Below are 21,043 nucleotides of genomic sequence, written 5' to 3'. Positions count from 1 at the left end.
ATATTTTCAAACCTAATGCACCAGTGGATAACAGAGCTAAGATATATGAATAACTAATGTGAAATTTTTCCGATAAAAATAAGACAATCTACATGTAATAACACTTTTGTTTCCAATATCCACTTTCAATTGATATCGAGTGAATTAAAATTTGTGCCAATTACAGCACCGAACAAGGTTTTTGTTTGGAAGATTAGAAATTTTAATCACAATAATTTAGAGGAAAACATGAATGTCACCAATTTATTAAATTTGATACTTTGTTGTATGTGCATCATTGGAAAACTACATTCAAATTGGTTTTGCCTTGCCTGTTAGCAAAATTTTATGTTTTGGATCTTGATATCATGATTTTCACAGTGTTTTAGATTCTATAAATAAAACCGTAAAAGCGTACCCGGATCCATGACGTCGATTCTTGTCTGATTTATTGATCCTTGTTTGCAATTGTTTTCTCCTCTCTTCCTTCTTCCTTATTTGTATCTTTGATGATGAAGATACTTTTGTGTATTTGTGAGAAAATGAGAAGGAATGAGAAAAGTTGGTGTTGGTTGCCTAAATGTGTCCTTTTATAAACACTTTATTCCAACAGTCATATTCCACCCCAAGAGTCATGTCCCAACAGTCATGAAGAGAGAGAAGAGGGATTTGTATTTTGAATTTCAAAATAAAACCCCATTGACTTAATTATCCATCTACCAAAATAATCATCACATTTAGGTGTCTTTTATTTAAGCCAAATATTGTTTACATAAGTCACACCTAATTAACAATAAATTAATCCAACAGTCTCCCACTTGACTCATGTGACATCTTGATGTTTCAATCTTATACCATAATTGTGCACCATTCATTGAAAGCACCAAGTTATTATCTTTAATGAATTGAAATGATCGGATCATGGCGGTCACAAATTATTCATCAACTTGATTCCTTCCATGTATCACGAATCAATTCAATTCAAATAACTTTAGGGGATACAATAATGTGTCTCTCATGTCTTTTCAAAGACACCTAGTCATCACATATTACAATAACATGTATAATATAATATGGATGTCAAAACTCAACAGAAACATAACTTTAATTGAATTCACAATTGTCATACAATACGAACATTAAACTATACTTGTATATATACCAAAAATAATACAATGTTAACAAGGACTTTTACATGATGCCCATCCTTTCTACATGACCAATAAATGTTTTGGGCGGTAAACCTTTAGCTAACGGACCCGCTATCATTAAATTTGTTCCAATATGTTCAAATGACACCTTTTGTTTCTGCACTTCTTCTTTCACTGATAAGTATTTCAATTCCATGTGTTTAGCACCTTTGGAGTATTTATCATTCTTAGAGAAGAACACAGCTGCAGAATTATCACAATAAATCCTTAGCGGCCTAGCTATACTGTCGACAATACCAAGCCCTAAGGTGAAGTTCCGCAACCATAATGATTAAATTGTGGCCTCAAAGCATGCCACGAATTCTGCCTCCATAGTAGAAGTAGCAATGATGGATTGTTTTCCACTCTTCCATGATATTGCTCCTCCAGCCAGAAGAAAAACATATCCAAATGTGGATTTTCTTGAGTCCACACATCCTGCGAAGTCTGAATCTGAGTAGCCAACCACTTCAAGGTGATCTGACCTTCTATATGTGAGCATGTAATCTTTGGTTCCTTGTAAGTACCTAAGAACTTTCTTTGCAGCTTTCCAGTGATCCATTCCAGGATTACTTTGATATCGACCTAACATACCAACAGCAAAACTAGTATCCGGTCGGGTACATGTTTGGGCATACATCAAGCTCCCAACCACTGATGCATAGGGAATAGACTCCATTTCTTTTCGCTCTAATTCATTTTTGGGACATTGCATTTGACTAAACTTGTTCCCTTTCTGAATAGGAACTATCCCTCCAGAGCATTTGTCCATTCTGAATCTCTCTAAATTTTTATTTATATAGCCTTTCTGAGACATTCCCAATAGTCCTTGTGATCTATTACAGAATATTTCTATTCCTATCACATATGATGCCTCACCCATATCCTTCATTTCAAATTTATTGGAGAGAAACTTCTTTACATCATGTAACAAAGCAAAATCATTGGCAACAAGTAAAATATCATCAACATATAAGATTAAAATTATGAATTTGCTCCCACTGACCTTCATATAGATACACCGATCTACAGTGTTCTCTACAAAACCATATGACAAAATAGTATTGTTAAATTTAAGATACCATTGTCTAGAAGCCTGCTTTAATCCATATATTGACTTCTTTAATTTACACACTAAATTTTCTTTTCCTGCAGTAACAAAACCTTCAGGTTGAGCCATATACACTTCTTCCTCTAAGTCACCATTTAGAAAGGCGGTTTTTACATCCATTTGGTGAAGCTCTAAGTCATAATGAGCCACCAAAGCCAAAACAATTCTCAAAGAGTCTTTCTTTGAAACTGGAGAAAAGGTTTCTTTGTAGTCAACACCATCCTTTTGAGTGAAACCTTTGGCGACAAGTCTAGCTTTATATCTTTCAATATCACCTTTCGAGTCTCGTTTGGTCTTAAAGACCCATTTGCAACCGACTCGTTTTGAACCTTTAGGTAACTCAACTAGATCCCATACATTATTGTCACTCATTTATTTTAACTCTTCTTTCATAGCATTGAACCAATTTTTAGAATTGTCACTTTCCATGGCTTGTTTAAATGATACTGGATCCTCATCAATGCTCAAGTCACATTCATGTTCAAGTGAATAAATAACATAATCATTTGAAATAGCTGGTCTCCTTTGCCTTTCAGACCTTCTTACTGCTATTTCTTATGTTTCTTCAGTCACTTGTTCTTGCTCATTTGTGACTTGTACATTGTCAACTGGTTCATCAACTATATGTTCATTTTGTGGGTTTTGAATATTAATTTGTTGTCTATTTGGGTTGTATGATGGTACCACAACCAGAGGGATAACAACTTGAGAAGATTCTCCACGAGTCTCCATAATATCCACTTTACGTGATTTCTCACTCCCACTAAACTGCCCATTTTCAATAAACCGAGCATTACCATACTCAATTATTCTCATACTATGATTAGGACAATAAAATCTATACCCTTTCGATTTTTCAGGATACCCGATGAAAAACCCACTAATGGTTCTTGCATCAAGTTTCTTTTCATGTGGATTATACGCCCTTACTTCGGCTTACTACCAACAATATGTTCAATATTAAATAGAGATTCTTTAAAATTAACATCAAGATTAAAACGATATAAACCATCAACTAAAGTACCAGAACCATAGTAATATGTATCTTTAAACAAAGTAAATACACTGTTTCCAATCTTAAAATTAAAATTCAATTCAACCAACTTTGCAACAGAAACTAAATTCCTAGCACACCCAGGTACATAAAGACAACTTTTCAGATCTATATGATATCCAGTATCTAAGACCAATCTATACGTCCCAATTCCCTCTATTCGTGCCTTCATTTTGTTTCCCATGTAAAGAAACTTTTCACTTCCTTTTATGGTTTGGATCAAAAGGAATCCCTGCATTTTCAGTGTTGGGTATAGATGGCTTAACATTGTCAGCCATCGTCATCCTCATCAAGTTCAAAGACAACCTGTTGGACCTTTCCCAATCCTCAAGAAGAGCTTTTTCATCTTCCGTACTGTCCTCCGTAATGGCTGCGGGCTTCTCGTCCATTATCAATGCCATATCCAAGTTCATAACACCCAGTTGAAACTGAATCTTTTCAGACCAATCAGCATAGTTTAGCCCATTGAACTTTGTCATTGCGTTGCCCAAGGCAAACATATTAGTAGCAACTGCAAACATTTACACGCGCTCATGCGTTAATGCTTCGAATAAACTTCATGGATTCAAACTAATTGTAACTTTAATCATGTATCTAAATTCACCTTTGGGTGATATCTACATACATTTCAATAACATACTCAAAAGAACATGCATGTCTATCTTTGGATATACAAGCAACAAGTATGATAAAAACTTTAATTTTATTAATTATAAGTCATGATTCATCTTTGGATGATCTCTATATATCTTATAATAATAAATACTATTATTTAACATAAACATCTTATTTGTATAGCATCGGATTAAAATTATACACTTTAATAAATTTGATCACTTTGATGATTGCAAATTTTTTAATATAATAATTTCAAAACAATAAATTATATCTATTAAAAAAAAACGATACACAATTTTAAAACAGTAACATTTAAAAAAAAACGATACATATCATGATACTTTCTAATATAAACTATAATTCTCATTAAACAATCACTACTTAAAAAAAATCATAATATCGATAATCAACACCGAAAAATCATAATACCGGTAACAAAGCTCTGATATCAACTGTTAGCAAAATTTTATGTTTTGGATCTTGATATCATGATTTTCACAGTGTTTTAGATTCTATAAATAAAACCGTAAAAAAAGTGTACCCGGATCCATGACGTCGATTCTTGTCTGATTTATTGATCCTTGTTTGCAATTGTTTTCTCCTCTCTTCCTTCTTCCTTATTTGTATCTTTGATGATGAAGATACTTTTGTGTATTTGTGAGAAAATGAGAAGGAATGAGAAAAGTTGGTGTTGGTTGCCTAAATGTGTCCTTTTATAGACACTTTATTACAACAGTCATATTCCACCCCAAGAGTCATGTCCCAACAGTCATGAAGAGAGAGAAGAGGGATTTGTATTTTGAATTTCAAAATAAAACCCCATTGACTTAATTATCCATCTACCAAAATAATCATCACATTTAGGTGTCTTTTATTTAAGCCAAATATTGTTTACATGAGTCACACCTAATTAATAATAAATTAATCCAACAACCAACTTATTTGGTCGTTAGTTTAGCGACATCTAGTCAATTCTGAAGTGCAACGAGAAATATCGTTTAATGGAATGTGCATGTTACAACATTTCATGGTCTAGCTTACAAACTCATCAAAATTTCCAATTCGATTTCGGTTTAGATTTTTGATCCGATTTTCAAGACATTCTAACAAAATTTGGCGAAAACATGCGACATACATTTAAGCCAACTACCAAAGACTTGTTTCAAATAAGATACAATAGCCTTAAAAATAATGGAAGACAATTATATTTATGGTCATGATATAAATATTTACTTCATTGAAAGATAATGTTGAAGAAAGGAGATTCATCTCTAACAATTGATGCACTACAAGAAAATTAAATATTCTTTGAAATATTTACAATTGTAGTTAAATATCAGGACAATTCACCACAATTCATTATATCAACCGTGGTGAAATATATTACCTATATAAGCTAACTTATATCACTTCAGAACAGATTATGATCAAAGGAAACCTTATCTTCTCTTGAAAGGAAGATAAATTCACACATGTATATATGGATTTACCTTATTGAAAGAAAGAGTGAGGTATTCACACAGTTCAAAAAGTTTATATCGCGTGTGGAGAAGCAAAATGGATAAAGTTGAAGAAACTAAAAACTGATGGTGAATACACTTCTTGAGAATTTGTTAGACTTTTTAATGAGGAAGGTTTAGAGCATGAGAATTTGTGTCCATTTTATAGTTTTATGCTGATGTATTGTGTTTATTTCAGGTGTTTTCCAAGAAGGAGTTTCCGTACATGAAATCAGGATAAAAATAGCAAAGAAATGAGAAAAATGACATATTCTACACTCAAGGCGTTCACCATGGCGTTGGTTATGACAAGGCGGTCGAAAGCCACCTAAGCGGGAAGAAAAGTGAAAAAAATAGTTCATGGCGTTCGTCATGAGGCCACAGCGTTCGCCATGAACCTTGAAGGCCATGTTTTCCCACTTTTCACTCATGGCGTTCGCCATGAACCTTGAAGACCATGGTTTCCCACTTTACACTAATGGCGTTTGCCATGAGGCCACGACGTCCACTATGGACTTTGAGGACAAAAAAATAGCAACAACTTGGCCCAGTCTTCTCTTACTTTAGCATAAAAATCTCAACGACTCCTACATGAATTCAGCCTCTTTTCAGAGTCTCAAACATTATATATAGCCATTAAATTTAGGTTTTCAGGTCAAAGTTTTTATTATAATTATCAGAGATTTAGAATAATTGTTTTAGACAGAAAAATTTCTTAGTATAAAAGTTGCAGTTTCTCACACTAAAGAGCTGCTGCAACTTAAGTTTAGGATTTCTCTGTGTATTTGGATCATCAATCTTGTCGGAATTATATTGACAGTTTTTCAATTTCAGTATTTTACAAAAAATTTAGATTCTATTGCAGGTTTAGTTTTATCAACTTTTATTTCTACTTTATTATTTCAGTCCTTATTGTTTCAGTTTTTATCATTTTAAACTCTGTTGTTCTTAGTTTCCAGCCTGCAATATTCTTCATTTTTGTTGTCAATTTTATTTCCAGTTTTAGTTTGTACTGTTGTTTTTACTATTCATTGCCTTTATCTGCTTAAAGTACTTATATCAGTTCTAATCTATATTATTCGTATTATTCAGATTTACTTGTTTATGTGATAGATACTTATATATATATATATATATATATATATATATATATATATATATATATATATATATATATATATATATATATATATATATATATTGTAATTTTTATTATTATTATTATTATTATTATTATTATTATTTTGATGACTAGTTCTATATTTTGTTATCTAATGTCTAATCCAATTAATAATAATATGTTTTTCCCAAATATGTTCGGATAAGCTCTTAGAGTTTGGAATGTAAGGATCTTCGTTCCGACAAGATTCGGAAAATTTTATCGGTATTGATTTTAATATTCATTTATTTTTTCAATTCTGAATTTTATATTTTTAAAGTTAAAAAATTTTGTGCGAAGGTGAAAACAATCAGATACTGGTCAACAATGCGACAATGTGAGACAGATATCCGATAAAGAAAATTTTGATTTTTAATTTCTAAAAACACCGACAGTGTTTTAGTAATTAATTAGAACTTATTAGTTTTTAAAAATTGTTTCGAAATTGTAACTTGTAGAGGGGCAACATGACTTTTACGATTTCGAAACATGACACGGGCTGCACGAAAGTGAGTAGTGTTTTAAATTAGTATTTCCTCCAAAAAATACTTTAAAGCAAAACTAAGTTTCGAAATTTATCCGAGTCCCGAAGGTACACAGAAAATTACATTCCAGTCTTTGTTTATTCAATTTTCTAAAACCATTAGTAATTTACATCCGTTTTCAAACCAACCATCGATTAAACTTAGATTTACAAAGCAATGATATATCACAGTAAGTTGACATTGGTCTCTGTGGGTTTGATACTATTTATATTATAATTGATTAGTCTGTGCACTTGCGGGTTCGACACACATCAGGGTGAAGCAACATCAACATTAGTATACATTCTAAACATATGTCAAATGAAGAAGATAGTTTAGAGGAATCCTTATGAGACTTGGAGAGGCGTGAAGAAAAATGTTAGTCATGTTAGAGTGTTTGGATCAACGTGTTTGAGGCATGTACCTGAATAGTTGAGGAATAAACTAGATGATTGAAGTCAGGCTATGGTGCTCATAGCTTATCATTCAACTGGTGCATCCAAGGTATATTCACGAAATGATGATAAACTTGTGACCAGTCAAGATGTTCTAGTGGATGAAAGTAAATGGTGTGATTGGAGTCAAAGGTCAGTTCGACAAGAGCAAGAAACAGTCACAACTGTGCTTGATGAATACTAACAAACTAAAGTCCTGACCAATCAAAACGAAGAACCACCTCAGTAGAATGTTAGGAGATCGGCTAGAGCAAGAACTGAATCGACAATGCTAGCTAGATATGAGAGATTTCTAGATCAAGTAGTCAATAGAAATTGTGACTTAATAGAAGAAATGATGATGATGGTTGAAGCAAAACCAATCAATTTGGATCAAGCATGGATGATTCAAATTGGTTAGAAGTCATGAAAGAAGAACTCTGGTAAATCGAGAAGAACAAGACTTGGGAGCTTGTCGAAGAGTCAATCAAGAATCTAATTAATCTGAAATGGGTTTACAAGCTGAAATAAAGGCCAAACGACGAAATTGCCAGGCATAAGGCAAGACTAGTGGTGGAAGGTTTTCTGCAAAATCCTGGTATTGATTTCGACGAAGTGTATGCACCCGTGCAAGGCTGGAAACCATAAGAATTATTGTGTCGACATAATTATACAAAGGGTGAAAGATACATTTATGAATGGACCTTTGGAAGAAGAAGTGTATGTCAGTTAACCACTAGAGTTTGAAATCAAAAGACAGATGTTGAAGGTATACAAATTGAGGAAGACTCTTTGTGGTTTAAAGCAAGCATTTAAAGGTTGAAATAAGAGAATATATAGCTTCCTGCTTGAAGTAGGTTTCACAAATGTGTCTTTTAACATGGAATGTATGTTAATGATCTAGACAGAGCTAGTCGAATCATCTTATTCCTATATGTAGATGACTTGTTGATTACAGGTCCATATGAGTAGAGATAAGAAGAATCAAGTCGAAGATGATGCAGGAGTTTGAAATGTCCGACCTAGAGAATTTGTCATGTTTCTTAGGAATGGAATTTAAAAACATAAATGAAGGAGAAAAATGAGAAAGATGATGATAAGAATGATGAAAAAATGGATCCTATTAAAAAGGCTGAAAAAGAAGAGCAAAAGAAAAGTAAGGTAACTTTATCCCGTTTGTTGAATTTTATAGATGGAATTTGGTCGGCGTGTGGATCAGAGAGGATCATAATTTTTCCGACGAATTTTGTGGATAAACTTGATCCTGCTCTCATTAGGAGGGGAAGGATGGATAAACATATAGAAATGTCTTATTGTAGCTATGAAGCTTTCAAGGTTCTTGCAAGGAATTACTTAGATGTTGAGTCTCATGATTAGTTGTTTCCTGTTATTGAAAAATTGTTGGGAGAGATTAATATGTCACCTGCTGATGTCGCTGAGAATTTGATGCCAAAGTCTGTTACAGAAGATTATGAGTGTCATACGGTGAACTGGACTTTTGTGTTTTTGCTTTGGAAAGCAAATGTCGCGGATAGCAAGAGTCGCCACCGACTTTTCTTTTATCCAATAAGGAAAGGCGGAAAAGAACAGGAAAAACCTTGGTTAGATTTTGGGTTCGGGAGGTATATTATACAAAGGGAAGGTGTTAGCACCCTTTGTATCCATGGTTATCTATGGGCTCTTAATTGCTTAACTCATTTATGTTTTCCTTGTTTGAGAAAGTGTTTGCGAAATATGGTGTGTTTAGAAAATATTTTTGAAAGGAGAGTTTAACTTTGTAATGATTCTTGTACGAATGTATACAAAGGGTTTATCTCGTTTGATTTTGAAAGGCGTTTAGAAAAATATAACTCGGCAATGATTCTGGTGCGAATGTATACCAAGTGGTGATTTTCTAAAAGATGTTTTGAAAAGTGTGAGGCGTGAAAAGTATTTTAAGCTGCGAGCAAGCATTTAAGAGTTATACCTAACCAAGGTCTTTATAGGTATTTCCTATCCTTAGAAGGGTAAAATTGTCCTTACTATTGAGAAGTAAGTAGTCTTATCCTTTGGATGTAAAGGGATATCATAGGGTCGTCGATTGGTCTTTGAAGGCAACATTTGTAAGGATACCTTAGCATTCGAAGGGACGATCATCATTTAACCGTAGGCTACCACGAAGGGTCATCGAGGGACAAAATCATGTATTCGAAGGCAACATTCGAGGGACTATGATGATTTAACCGAAGGGTCTTTGCTAAGGGTATCCCCACATTCGCGGGACATGACCGTAATACCGTAATACCGTAAGGCAACAAAGAGAGGTCCAAGATCACATATTCAAAGGCAATATTTTATAATCAATTAGGTAATTAGGATGAATCTTCGCATTATAATCAATTAGGAAATTAGGATGAATCTCCACAGGGGTATCCCACAAATAAAGTGGAATACCTAGCAAGCTACCTTTTCCAGGAGTATGTGAGCCCTTACAATATTCAGCAAACAGGTCAGAATACCAAATCAGGATGCAATCGAGAGTTGCACCAAACCAAAAGGAATCACAACAGTAATAATGTCAGGTAAACCATGCATGGTTACAATAAAACATGTCAGATTAGCAAAAATCAGAACAGAAAAATCAGCGACTGTCATGTTCGCGGCTGCCTCGCCTAGCGAGGGCCTGGCGAACCCTCGCTACATGTTCGCTTAGCGATGTGCTAGCGAACGGCTGCGGGTTTTGAATTTAAGAACAATGCGATCTCAGCAAGCTCCACACCCTATGGCATCCATTACAGAAATTTTATGGTTAAACATTCAAGTTATCCATACATATTTAAATCCATATGCAAAGCCTAAGATATATTTATAAATTCAATCATAATACCACATGTAAATTGGAAGCATAAAGCGGTAATGGTAGTACAAACCTGTTTGCAATTAAATTGCAACGTTGAATTGGCAGATCACTCCTAGGGTTGGTGCCGGATTGAGTTGGGCGGAGGTAACCTTTGTGCAGATGAGTTTCCTTCGGGGTTTCCTTTAGGGTTGCTCTGAATTCTCTTGGTTAGCCTCCAGGGTTTGCTGTCTGTGTGGGTTTGTGTTTCTCCCTCTCTGTCTCCGTGTCTGTTTCTGAATGAGGTCTTGGTATTTATAATAGTTTTTGTGACCTAATGGGCTCAGAATGAAGCCCAAAATTTCTGGTATTCGCAAGCTTCGCTAGGTGAGTGATGCAGCGAAGAGTTTGCTAGGCGAATAATTTGGCTCGCCTAGCGAGCAAGCCATTTTAAGTCCTTTTCTGGATTGGGCCACCTGTGTGCCGGGCCTTTGTTCCTTTAAGATCAATGCCTTGAAAAATGAGTTAGGGTGCCTTGAAAAATGTCTTGCAAGATTAACGGGCAAATTTTGGGGTATGACAGCTGCCCCTGTTCAATATTCTTGAACCGAGAGAGTTAGAATGGTATGCACGCCATTCGTGGTCTGGAGGTGGAAGATTATTGAACACTTAGAATGCCCCAAAAATTTGCACTTGTTAATTAAAAGTTAGTCTTGATGGAGATGGGCTTAAAGATGCCATCCAAGAAGTTTGATGATGAGAGCTTCAGAGTGCGTCGTATATCAGACCAATTTGAAGACATGGGTGCCACACCGGGTCGTACGCTAGACCGTATAGTGAGTCATCCATTAGGTTGTCGACTTTACTGGGGATAAAGGATCAGAATGGATCATACGCTAGATCGTATCTGAGTTACAGAATGAGCCGTACGTTAGGCTGTGTCTGACGAAATAAGACTCGGAATGGATCGTATGCTAGACCGTATCCGGGTTGCAGAATGAGCCGTACGTTAGGCTGTATCTGACGAAGTAAGAATCAGAGTGGATCGTACGCTAGATCGTATCTGAGTTGCAGAATGAGCCGTACGTTAGGCTGTATCTGAAGAAGAAAGTAGTCGTACGCTAGACTACACCTCGGAATGTACCGTACACTAGGTAGTATCTGAGGATTTGAAGATCCAAATGGGTCATACGCTAGACCGTATTGGAGTTGCAGAATGAGCCGTACGTTAGGTTGTATCTGAAAAAGAAAGTAGTCGTACGCTAGACTACACCCCGGAATATACCGTACGCTAGGTAGTATCTGAGGATTCGAAGATCAGAATGGATCGTACGTTAGATCGTATCTGAGTTGCAGAATGAGCCGTACGTTAGGCTGTATCTGAAAAAGAAAGTAGTCGTACGCTAGACTACACCCCGGAATGTACCGTACGCTAGGTAGTATCTGAGGATTGAAGATCCAAATGGGTCGTACGCTAGACCGTATTGGAGTAGTTGAAGGAATCATATGTTGAGCTGAATCAGATGAACCGTACGTTAGGCTATATCTGATAATATTTGTATATGTTGTATTTGCAATAAATGTCTGGGGTGGGCTTAAAGATGCCACCATTAGGAGGATATCAGAATGCTTGTCAGAATGAATGTTCATATATGGAGTATATCTGAAAGATGTATCCGGATCTTGAATATAATCGATAAGAGTACCCGTCTGAACGGATCTTTATTTTGACTGTATCAGGAGGATAATTAACCTGAAAAATAAAAGTTAGCTTCATGCCATGTCATGATGCATGAGATGTTTTATGCTTTCGAAAATAAATGCGAACATTGTATGCATGCGTATGCTGTGAAATGATGTAATGAATGAATTATGCGTCTGGAAAGTTTGCCAGGGGAAAATAAATCCCAATTATCTGGTTGGAGATATTTGTATTGATGACCCTTTCTTAGCTGGGGATACTTGATTTCTGTTTGGTGGTAGAAACATTCAACAGAGCCTGGATGGGGATAGAAGAGATGACCAGTCTGTCTGGTGATGCCCATTTCTTCTGGGGAATAACTGGTTTTTTGCTGGGGGAAAGGATTTGTAACCGGACTTGTTGGAAAGCATGGTTGGACCTTATCCTCGACCCTAAAGTCTTTTAGTAACTGCTATTGCTATTTTATGCATGTATTTTTGGTAAATATCAATCATATTCAAATGCATATATTAATTCAAATTAAATCAATGGACGTTTACGCAAACAAAACAGAGAAAGTAAAACAAAAGCATCTTTTTGGAAATAAAATTGTATTGATTTCGAAAAAGGGCCTATAAACAGGCAATTTGAATACAAGGAGACCGAAATCCTAGTAAGAGGAAATTGTCAAGAAAACAAAGAAAAGGCTATGCAGAAAAAGTCCTATTGATTTTAATTCCACTACTGTCATTATGTCTTCAAGCGTCTCATCTCCGGCTGTCGGATAGAAGTGATTGGCTTGTTCAGTTCCTTTGACTTGGGTGAAGCTGACTGAGAACGGGACATAGTCATACGCTTTAATCCCTAATTTTTGCCTGGACCGCCTTTTCAGGTTTTCAGTCCACCAGGATACCCTTTTTTGCCCAAGCCGCCTTTTCAGGTTTTCGACTTGCCGGGTGTACATTTTTATATGTTTAATCTCTCCGTGCCACCACATTCTTGGTGACAGAAGCAAATGAGGCTGCCTCTACCCACTTCGTAAAATAATCAATAGCAACAAGAATGAAACGATGTCCATTAGAAGCAGTAGGTTTAATCTCTCCGATCATATCAATGCCCCACATTGCAAAGGGCCAAGGTGCTGTCAACACGTTCAATGGAGCAGGGGGTACATGTACTTTGTCCGCATAGATCTGGCACTTGTGACAAGTTCTGGAGTGATGGTGGCAATCAGCTTCCATGGTAGACCAATAATATCCTGATCTCAGAATCTTCTTGGCCATCGTATGTCCACTAGAATGAGTCCCAAAAATACCATCATGCATGTCCTCCATAATCTTTCCCGCTTCCTTTTTGTCCACACAGCGAAGCAAGGTCGAATCATGATTACGTTTGTATAATACTCCATTACTCAAAAAGAATTTCGCGGAGAACTTCCTCAGAAATTTTTTGTCATTAATGGATGCCCCTTCAGGGTATTCCTGAGTTTCTAAATATCTTTTTACTTCGTGGAACCAAGGTTTCTCTTCTACTTCATCAGTATTCAGTTCATAATAATATACTGGTTCATCTAATCGTGCAATGGTGATCATGGGAGCTTCATTGTCCCATCTGACTCTGAACATAGATGACATGGTAGCTAACGCGTCTGCCAACTGATTCTCTTCTCGTGGGATATGTTCGAATGTAATCTCTTCAAAGTATGGGATTAATGTCAACACCCGCTCTCGATAAGGGATGAGATTCGGATGTTTAGTGTCCCATTCTCCTTTGATCTGACTGATTACTAAGGCTGAATCTCTATACACACTCAAAAACTTGATTCGCAGGTCTATAGCAGCTCTAAGTCCCAAAATACAGGCTTCATACTCAGCCATATTGTTGGTACAATCAAAACATAGTCTAGCAGTGAAAGGCGTATGGCAACCCTTGGGGGAAATAATTACAACACCAACACCATTGCCCAATGCATTAGAAGATCCGTCAAAAACCATAGTCCATCGGGATCCCCTTTCGGGTCCTTCATCCGGTCCAGGTTCTTCATAATCAGTAACAAGCATGACATCCTCATTTGGGAACTCAAAATTCATAGATTGGTAATCATCAACTGCTTGATGAGCCAAATGATCAGCTAACACGCTTCCTTTGATTGCTTTCTGAGTAGTATATTGGATATCATACTCTGTTAAAATCATCTGCCATCTTGCTATTCTTCCGGAGAGGGCAGGTTTCTCAAATATATATTTGATAGGATCCATCTTAGAAATCAATAAAGTGGTATGATTCAACATATACTGTCTTAGTTGGCGAGCAGCCCAAGCCAAAGCACAGCAAGTTTTCTCGAGCAGTGAGTATCTTGTTTCACAGTTGGTAAACTTTTTGCTAAGGTAGTATATTGCGTGCTCTTTTCGACCAGACTCGTCATGTTGCCCCAACACACACCCCATTGAATTTTCTAACACGGTCAAATACATGATTAGAGGTCTTCCTTCAACTGGTGGCATCAAAATTGGAGGTTCTTGGAGATACGTCTTGATTTTGTCAAAAGCTTCTTGACATTCATCATTCCATACCATCTCTTGATTTTTTCTCAGTAATTTGAAGATGGGTTTGCAAGTAGCAGTCAAATGGGAGATAAATCGGGCAATGTAATTCAAGCGACCCAAGAAACCTCTGACTTCTTTATCTGTACGGGGAACTGGCATTTCTTGAATCGCTCTCACCTTAGCCGGGTCAACCTCAATTCCTTTACCACTGACAATAAAGCCCAAGAGTTTACCGGATCTTACTCCAAAGGTGCATTTGTTCGGATTCAATCTCAACTTGTACTTCTTCAACCTCTCAAACAGTTTGTATAAATGATCGAGATGTTCTTCTTCAGTATGAGATCTGGCTATCATGTCATCCACATATACCTCTATTTCATGATGGATCATATCATGGAACAAGACCACCATAGCACGCTGGTATGTTGCCCCTGCATTCTTTAGACCGAATGGCATTACTTTGTAACAGAAAGTGCCCCATTGCGTCACAAACGTAGTTTTCTCCATGTCCTCGGGTGCCATCTTAATCTGGTTATAACCTGAGAATCCATCCATGAATGAGAATACCTTGTGTTGAGCGGTGTTATCTACCAGAACATCAATGTGCGGAAGTGGAAAGTCATCTTTGGGACTCGCTTTATTCAAATCTCTGTAATCTACACACATTCGCACCTTACCATCCTTCTTCGGCACTGGTACCACATTAGCAACCCATTGAGGATAAGAAGTAACAGCCAGAAAACCTGCATCAAATTGTTTCATAACCTCAGCTTTGATTTTCTCAGACATTTCAGGACGCATGCGGCGAACCTTTTGCTTAACAGGACGACAATCTTCCTTCATTGGCAAACGATGCACTACTATATCAGTATCCAGTCCCGGCATGTCTTCATAAGACCAAGCAAAAATCTCTATATAGTCATGTAACATCTGAATCAATCTTTCTTTGATACTGTTTTCTAAGCCTGCTCCTATTTTGACTTCTTTCTTGTCTACTTCGGTACCCAGATTTACAGTTTCAATTGATTCCTCATGCGGCTGTATGGTCTTTTCTTCTTGCAGTAACAGTCTGGCAAATTCTCCAGGGACTTCACAATCTTCCTCATTTCCATCCTCGGCTTGGTAGATCGGATTTTCAAAGTCATAATGAACAGTAGTAGAACTATTATCAATAGGATCCAGAGTGGATACAGATCTGCAATTTGTTACGTGAGTGTGTGTAAGAAAGCATAGCTTGTTTGAAAGATGACAGGAAAGATAAAGAGCGCAATATTTGAATGCAAAAAGTCCATTGATTTATTGAATGTGAATATGCTTATGAAAATGACAAAACCCTTAACAAATTAGCTATTTATGCCCCGGGAATAAACACAACGCTTTAAGAAGTTCAATTGTAAAAAATAAAAAATTGCAACACTAAAATAGGCAATAACAATTGCTCCTGACTAAAGGAAAACGAGATAGTGTCTTCAGCTTTCCAATTATTGAGTCTGTCACCAATTGTTGGGAAAATCCAGCTATCCAAGTCGCAATCGCTATCAACATCTTCTACAACATTAATCTGATCTTTGACTATCTTTTCGGATCTAAACCCCAGGCCACATCTATCAGACTTGTATGGTACGTTGATCAGTTGACCCCAGCCAGTACAACCACCATCTTCAACCACGGCTTGAGCATCTTTCAGAGAAATCATAGCGGGAGGAACACGAATAACCTTGGGCACACGGGGAGTTGGCTTAAGGACAGGACTGGTCGGAGGAACTACTTCAAATGACTGAGAAGGAGTCTCAAAGAATTCGCCATCTATCTCGACGTATCTGAAGGTATGCACACTACTGACAATATACTCTTCTTCTCCACACACAGTGACAATCTTACCCTCTATTGGATACCTCAGCTTTTGATGGAGAGACGAAGCTACAGCACTTGCCCCATGAATCCAAGGGCGTCCCAGCAAGCAGGAATAGGCAGGACGGATGTTCATTACGTGAAAGGTAGTGTTGAAGACTTGAGGTCCTATCTTGATAGGGAGAACCACTTCACCATGGACAACACTCTTTGCACCATCGTAATCCCGCACCACAACGTCACTAGGCTTCAGTTCAATGCTTTTACAATCAAGTTTATTGAGCACAGCTGTCGGTAGTACATTCAAAGAAGAGCCGTTATCGATCAACACATGAGACAAGGTGATCCCCTTACACTCAATGGTGATATGCAGAGCTTTATTGTGATTCTTTCCTGCTGGTGTCAGGTCAGCATCGGAAAAGCCTAGGCCATTGTCAACAGTCAGGTTAGCAACATAGTTTTTGAACTGATCGACAGATGTCTCCTGAGGTACATGAGCGGTCTTCAGGAATTTTATCAATGCATTGGCATGAGATTCAGAAGATAACAACAAGGATAACATCGAAATTTTAGACGGAGTATGCCCCAGCTGTTCCACCACATCAAAATCACTCTTGCGGATGATTTTCAGCATTTCTTCCATTTCCTGCTTGGCAACATCTTCGGTAGTAACTTCGAAGGGTGTCCTTGGCTGAGAAGGATTGATTACCGGTTCCTTTCCTCGAGTTTCAGGGACGGGAGGTGAGATTTCTGGAGAAAAGATCCTTCCACTTCGAGTAACTCTACTAGTCCCAACAATGTCAACGTTATTAGGATTAGCGGGATTATCATCTTGCTTTATGCCGTGGATGTAAACATCACCTCCGTAATTCCACGGAATGGCCTTGCTTGAGGAATACGGTATTGGGCCAGGTGCAGTAATAATTAGGGGAGCTACCTTGGGCTCAGCAGTAATCTTCACAGGCACTCTAGTAGCGGTAATCTTCACTGGAACTTTGGACCTAGCAATCACATATATTTCTTCAATAGGGTTTTCCACCTTAGGAATCTTTTCAAAGAGAATTGTACGATCATCCATCAGCCGTTGAATACCATTCCTCAGCTTTAAGCAATCATTGGGTCGGAGTATACAGAGATCACAACTTTCAGCACAACCTGGAAATAAACCAGCTTGCAATAAATTCTCCTTGATGATTAGGAGAGGAGATGCTAAGTCAGCTACATTAGAAATGTGAGAATTGTCATCCACCGCATTAACAGTCTTGTCATGATTAGGCATAGGAGCAGTGATGACATTAGGAGTCTCCGGAGGATCAAATTCAATTTCTCCAGCGTCGATCATATCCTGAATCTTATTCTTCAACAACCAACAATCATTTGTATCATGCCCGGGGCTATCGGAGTGATACGCACACCTGGCATTGGGATTATAACGAGGAGAAGTGGTGTTGAGATTTGCAGGAGGGCCTCTGAGGGTAATTAAATTTGCTTTTAGCATACCCTGCAGTGCTTGTGCTAAAGTCATATTGATCTTCGTAAACTGCCTTCTTGGCCTGTCTTGCCTGTGTTGGAAGTTTTGAGATGGCGGTGTTGCAATCGTAACTGCTCCAACAACATGGTCACGATTTTTCTTGTTATGACCCCTTTGACCGTACACAACATTTGATTCGTTCTTCCCCTGATAGGACTTTTTGGTGCTTGCAGAGGTAGCCACCTGTATTTTTCCGCTTCGAATGCCACTTTCCACACGTTCACCTGTTAATATAAGTTCAGTGAAACCCGATGAGGAACTTCCCAATAGATGGCTGTAGAATGGGCCCGTCAGTGTACCCATGAACATGTCCACTAATTCTCGATCAGTCATAGGGGGTTTGACTCTGCCAGCCAAATCTCTCCATTTTTGAGCATATTCTTTGAAGCTTTCTTTAGATCCCATGGTCATATTCTGCAATTGCAGCCGAGTAGGTGCCAATTCAGAATTATACTGGTAGTGCTTGTAGAAAGCTGTCGCTAAATCAGTCCAGGTGCGGATGTTAGAGTTCTCGAGCTGATAATACCACTTCAACTGTGTGCCAGACAGACTCTCTTGGAAGAAATGGATCCATAGCTTCCTATCAGCGGTATACGACTAAATCTTTCTCACATAAGCTCTCAGATGCATCTGAGGACAAGACGCACCGTCATACTTAGTGAAAGCGGGGACCTTGAACTTGCGGGGAATGACCATATCAGAGACCAGACCCAAGCTTTCGAAATCCAGATCGGGTGCCTTCTGACCCTCCATAGCTAGCATACGTTCTTCTAGCAACTTGTACTTATCATCTTTTGGAGAGTACTGTTCATTTTCATAATCTTCATCCTCGTCTTCAGGGTTGAAGGGATCAGCATCCTCCTCTTCCGAATCATTTTCTGTCTCCTCTCCTTGATCCTTCGGAATCCTAATCTTGACTCCTGCGGCCTGTCCTTTAAGCCTTCTTCCCGGGTTAATGTAACTCACAGCTTTCTTGTCTTTCTTCTTTTCGAGCAAGAGAGCCTTCAGTTCCTCCTGCCCCTTGGATAAGTTCAAGATCATCCCCTGGAATTGAGCATTTTGAGCCTGGAGATCTTTGACAGTTTGTTCGAGGTCCATTTTTCTGTTTAGAAGGAAGACCGTGAGAACATTGATCTTTTAGAATACCTGTTATGCAATGTTATGTTATGCTATGCAATGTATGAAATGTTTTCAAGGACTTTTGGAATTTAACTTTGCGTAAACCACTAAAAGAGGGAAACTTTTATTAATAATTTCTTAATCAACGTTCATTACAAAAAATAATAATAAAAATACAATGAAAGCTCAAGTCTCCCAGGGACGGCTTCTTTTTGGGCGAAGATATGAATTGAGTCTTCGTTCCTCATTAAGCTGGCTGGTAAGTTCTAACACTTTCTTCCTTTCAGCACAGAACTGGGCTTCAAAAGTATCCCTTTCCTCTCTCAACTGGATCCAGGATTTCTTCAATTCTTCAACATTGGTAGGCATATCTGGATAAGGAATGATCTGAGGAGTACCTCCTTCAACTCCTGGTTCAACAATCAGCGGTCCAACTGCAAGATATGGCATAACAAGTTCACGAGCTCTTGCGCGTACCCATCTGGGATAAGGTTCCATAGGAATAGAATTTTTCTGTCCTAAAGTGCTTCTTTTCACCATGCCCCAAGCTCGTACAAACCTTTGACGGAGACCTTGAGAGTCGTTGTCATAGTCAAACACAGTGCCTTGAATAATCATTTCATGTGGACCATCTCTTCGAGCATAACCAAATTGACGTAGGGCTAAAGCTGGGTTATAAGTAATACCTCCTCTTATCCCCAGGAGTGGCACGTTAGAGAATTCTCCACAACGGTCAATGATGATAACATTTTCTTTGGGTTGAGGACACTAATGGATGTCTGAATGTGAGAGCAACATTATCCTTTGAGACCATTTCAAGTTTTGCTCATTCTTCAAGACTGATTGAGGAACGTGCGAAATAAACCACCTAGATAATAAAGGTACGCAGCACATGAGAGTCCCTTGCCTTTTCATAGTACGAGTATGAAGGGAATGCAAAATGTCTCCAAGCAGGGTAGGCACAGGGTTATGAGTGAGAAATATCTTAATAGCATTCATGTCTATGAATTGGTCTGGATTAGGAAATAACACCAAACCATAGATTAGTAATGCTAGAACATCTTCGAAAGCGTGGACACTCATAGTTTTTAGGAATTCTCGGGCCTTATTTATCAGAAATTTGGCAAGTAAACCCTTAACTCCACTTCTTGTTACCCAATTAGTTTCAATGTCAGACTTTGTCATGTGTAAAGCTGCGACAACTTCTTCAGACTTCGGAATCCTTTCTAAACCACTGAAAGGTATTTGATCAAGGATAGGTATCCCAAGCAGCCTGGAAAATTCTTCTAATGTGGGTACCAACTGATAATCTGGGAAGGTGAAGCAATGATGTTTAGGATCGAAGAATTGGAATAGAACTCTCATCATATCTTCTTTGAAACCGGTGGTAACCAAATTGAGGAGGGAATCATGTCTCTTGATGAACTAAGCATGATCGGGAAGTTCTGACACTAAATCCTTGAGTTGAGGAGAGATCACTACAAGATTGATCCGGATGGTCTTCCTGGAAGCCATAACCTGTTTAACAGAGCAAAGCTAAATCCCTAAGTCCTTGAAATGGTTAGTACAATGTCATGATGTCATGATGTCATGATGTCATGATGTCATGATGTTATGATGTTAAGTAAATAACAAGCACAAGCAAGTCACACAACAATCATTCCTAGGTTTTAAGGCTTGCATGAGTTCCATAGGTAAGTACCCTCCCCACTGAAGTTTGGTGGGTTCAACCTGTCCTAGAATAGTAACCGGGTTCTAGAAGGATCTCAAATCCTTGACCTTCCCTTAAGTCCACTTCAGTGCAACACCAAGTGGTTGACCAAAGCTTCCCTAAAGTCCAATCTCAAAGAGTGTAGTATCGAGTCTCAACCAACCCCGGTCGGAACCGAAGTCAGTTATCTCACTACTTTCTAATGGCTAAGATGAGTCAAT

The 21,043-nt window shown here is 37.9% G+C and overlaps 1 protein-coding gene across 1 annotated transcript; it reads right to left on the bottom strand.

Moving 5' to 3' along the window:
* Nucleotides 1-3,531: 3,531 nt before the first annotated feature.
* On the bottom strand, nt 3,532-4,878 carry LOC127096106 (uncharacterized). The gene is made up of 2 exons (XM_051034724.1): nt 4,494-4,878; nt 3,532-3,845 (listed from the first exon to the last, which is right to left on the bottom strand). The coding sequence occupies exons 1-2, from the start codon at nt 4,501-4,503 to the stop codon at nt 3,532-3,534; spliced, it is 324 nt and encodes a 107-aa protein (XP_050890681.1). The 5' UTR covers nt 4,504-4,878.
* Nucleotides 4,879-21,043: the final 16,165 nt, after the last annotated feature.

This window comes from Lathyrus oleraceus, chromosome 1 (genome assembly GCF_024323335.1).
Source record: "Lathyrus oleraceus cultivar Zhongwan6 chromosome 1, CAAS_Psat_ZW6_1.0, whole genome shotgun sequence".
Classification (NCBI taxonomy): domain Eukaryota; kingdom Viridiplantae; phylum Streptophyta; class Magnoliopsida; order Fabales; family Fabaceae; genus Lathyrus; species Lathyrus oleraceus.
The sequence above is the reverse complement of the archived record's forward strand: the minus strand, read 5'-3'. Positions and strand labels throughout refer to the sequence as shown.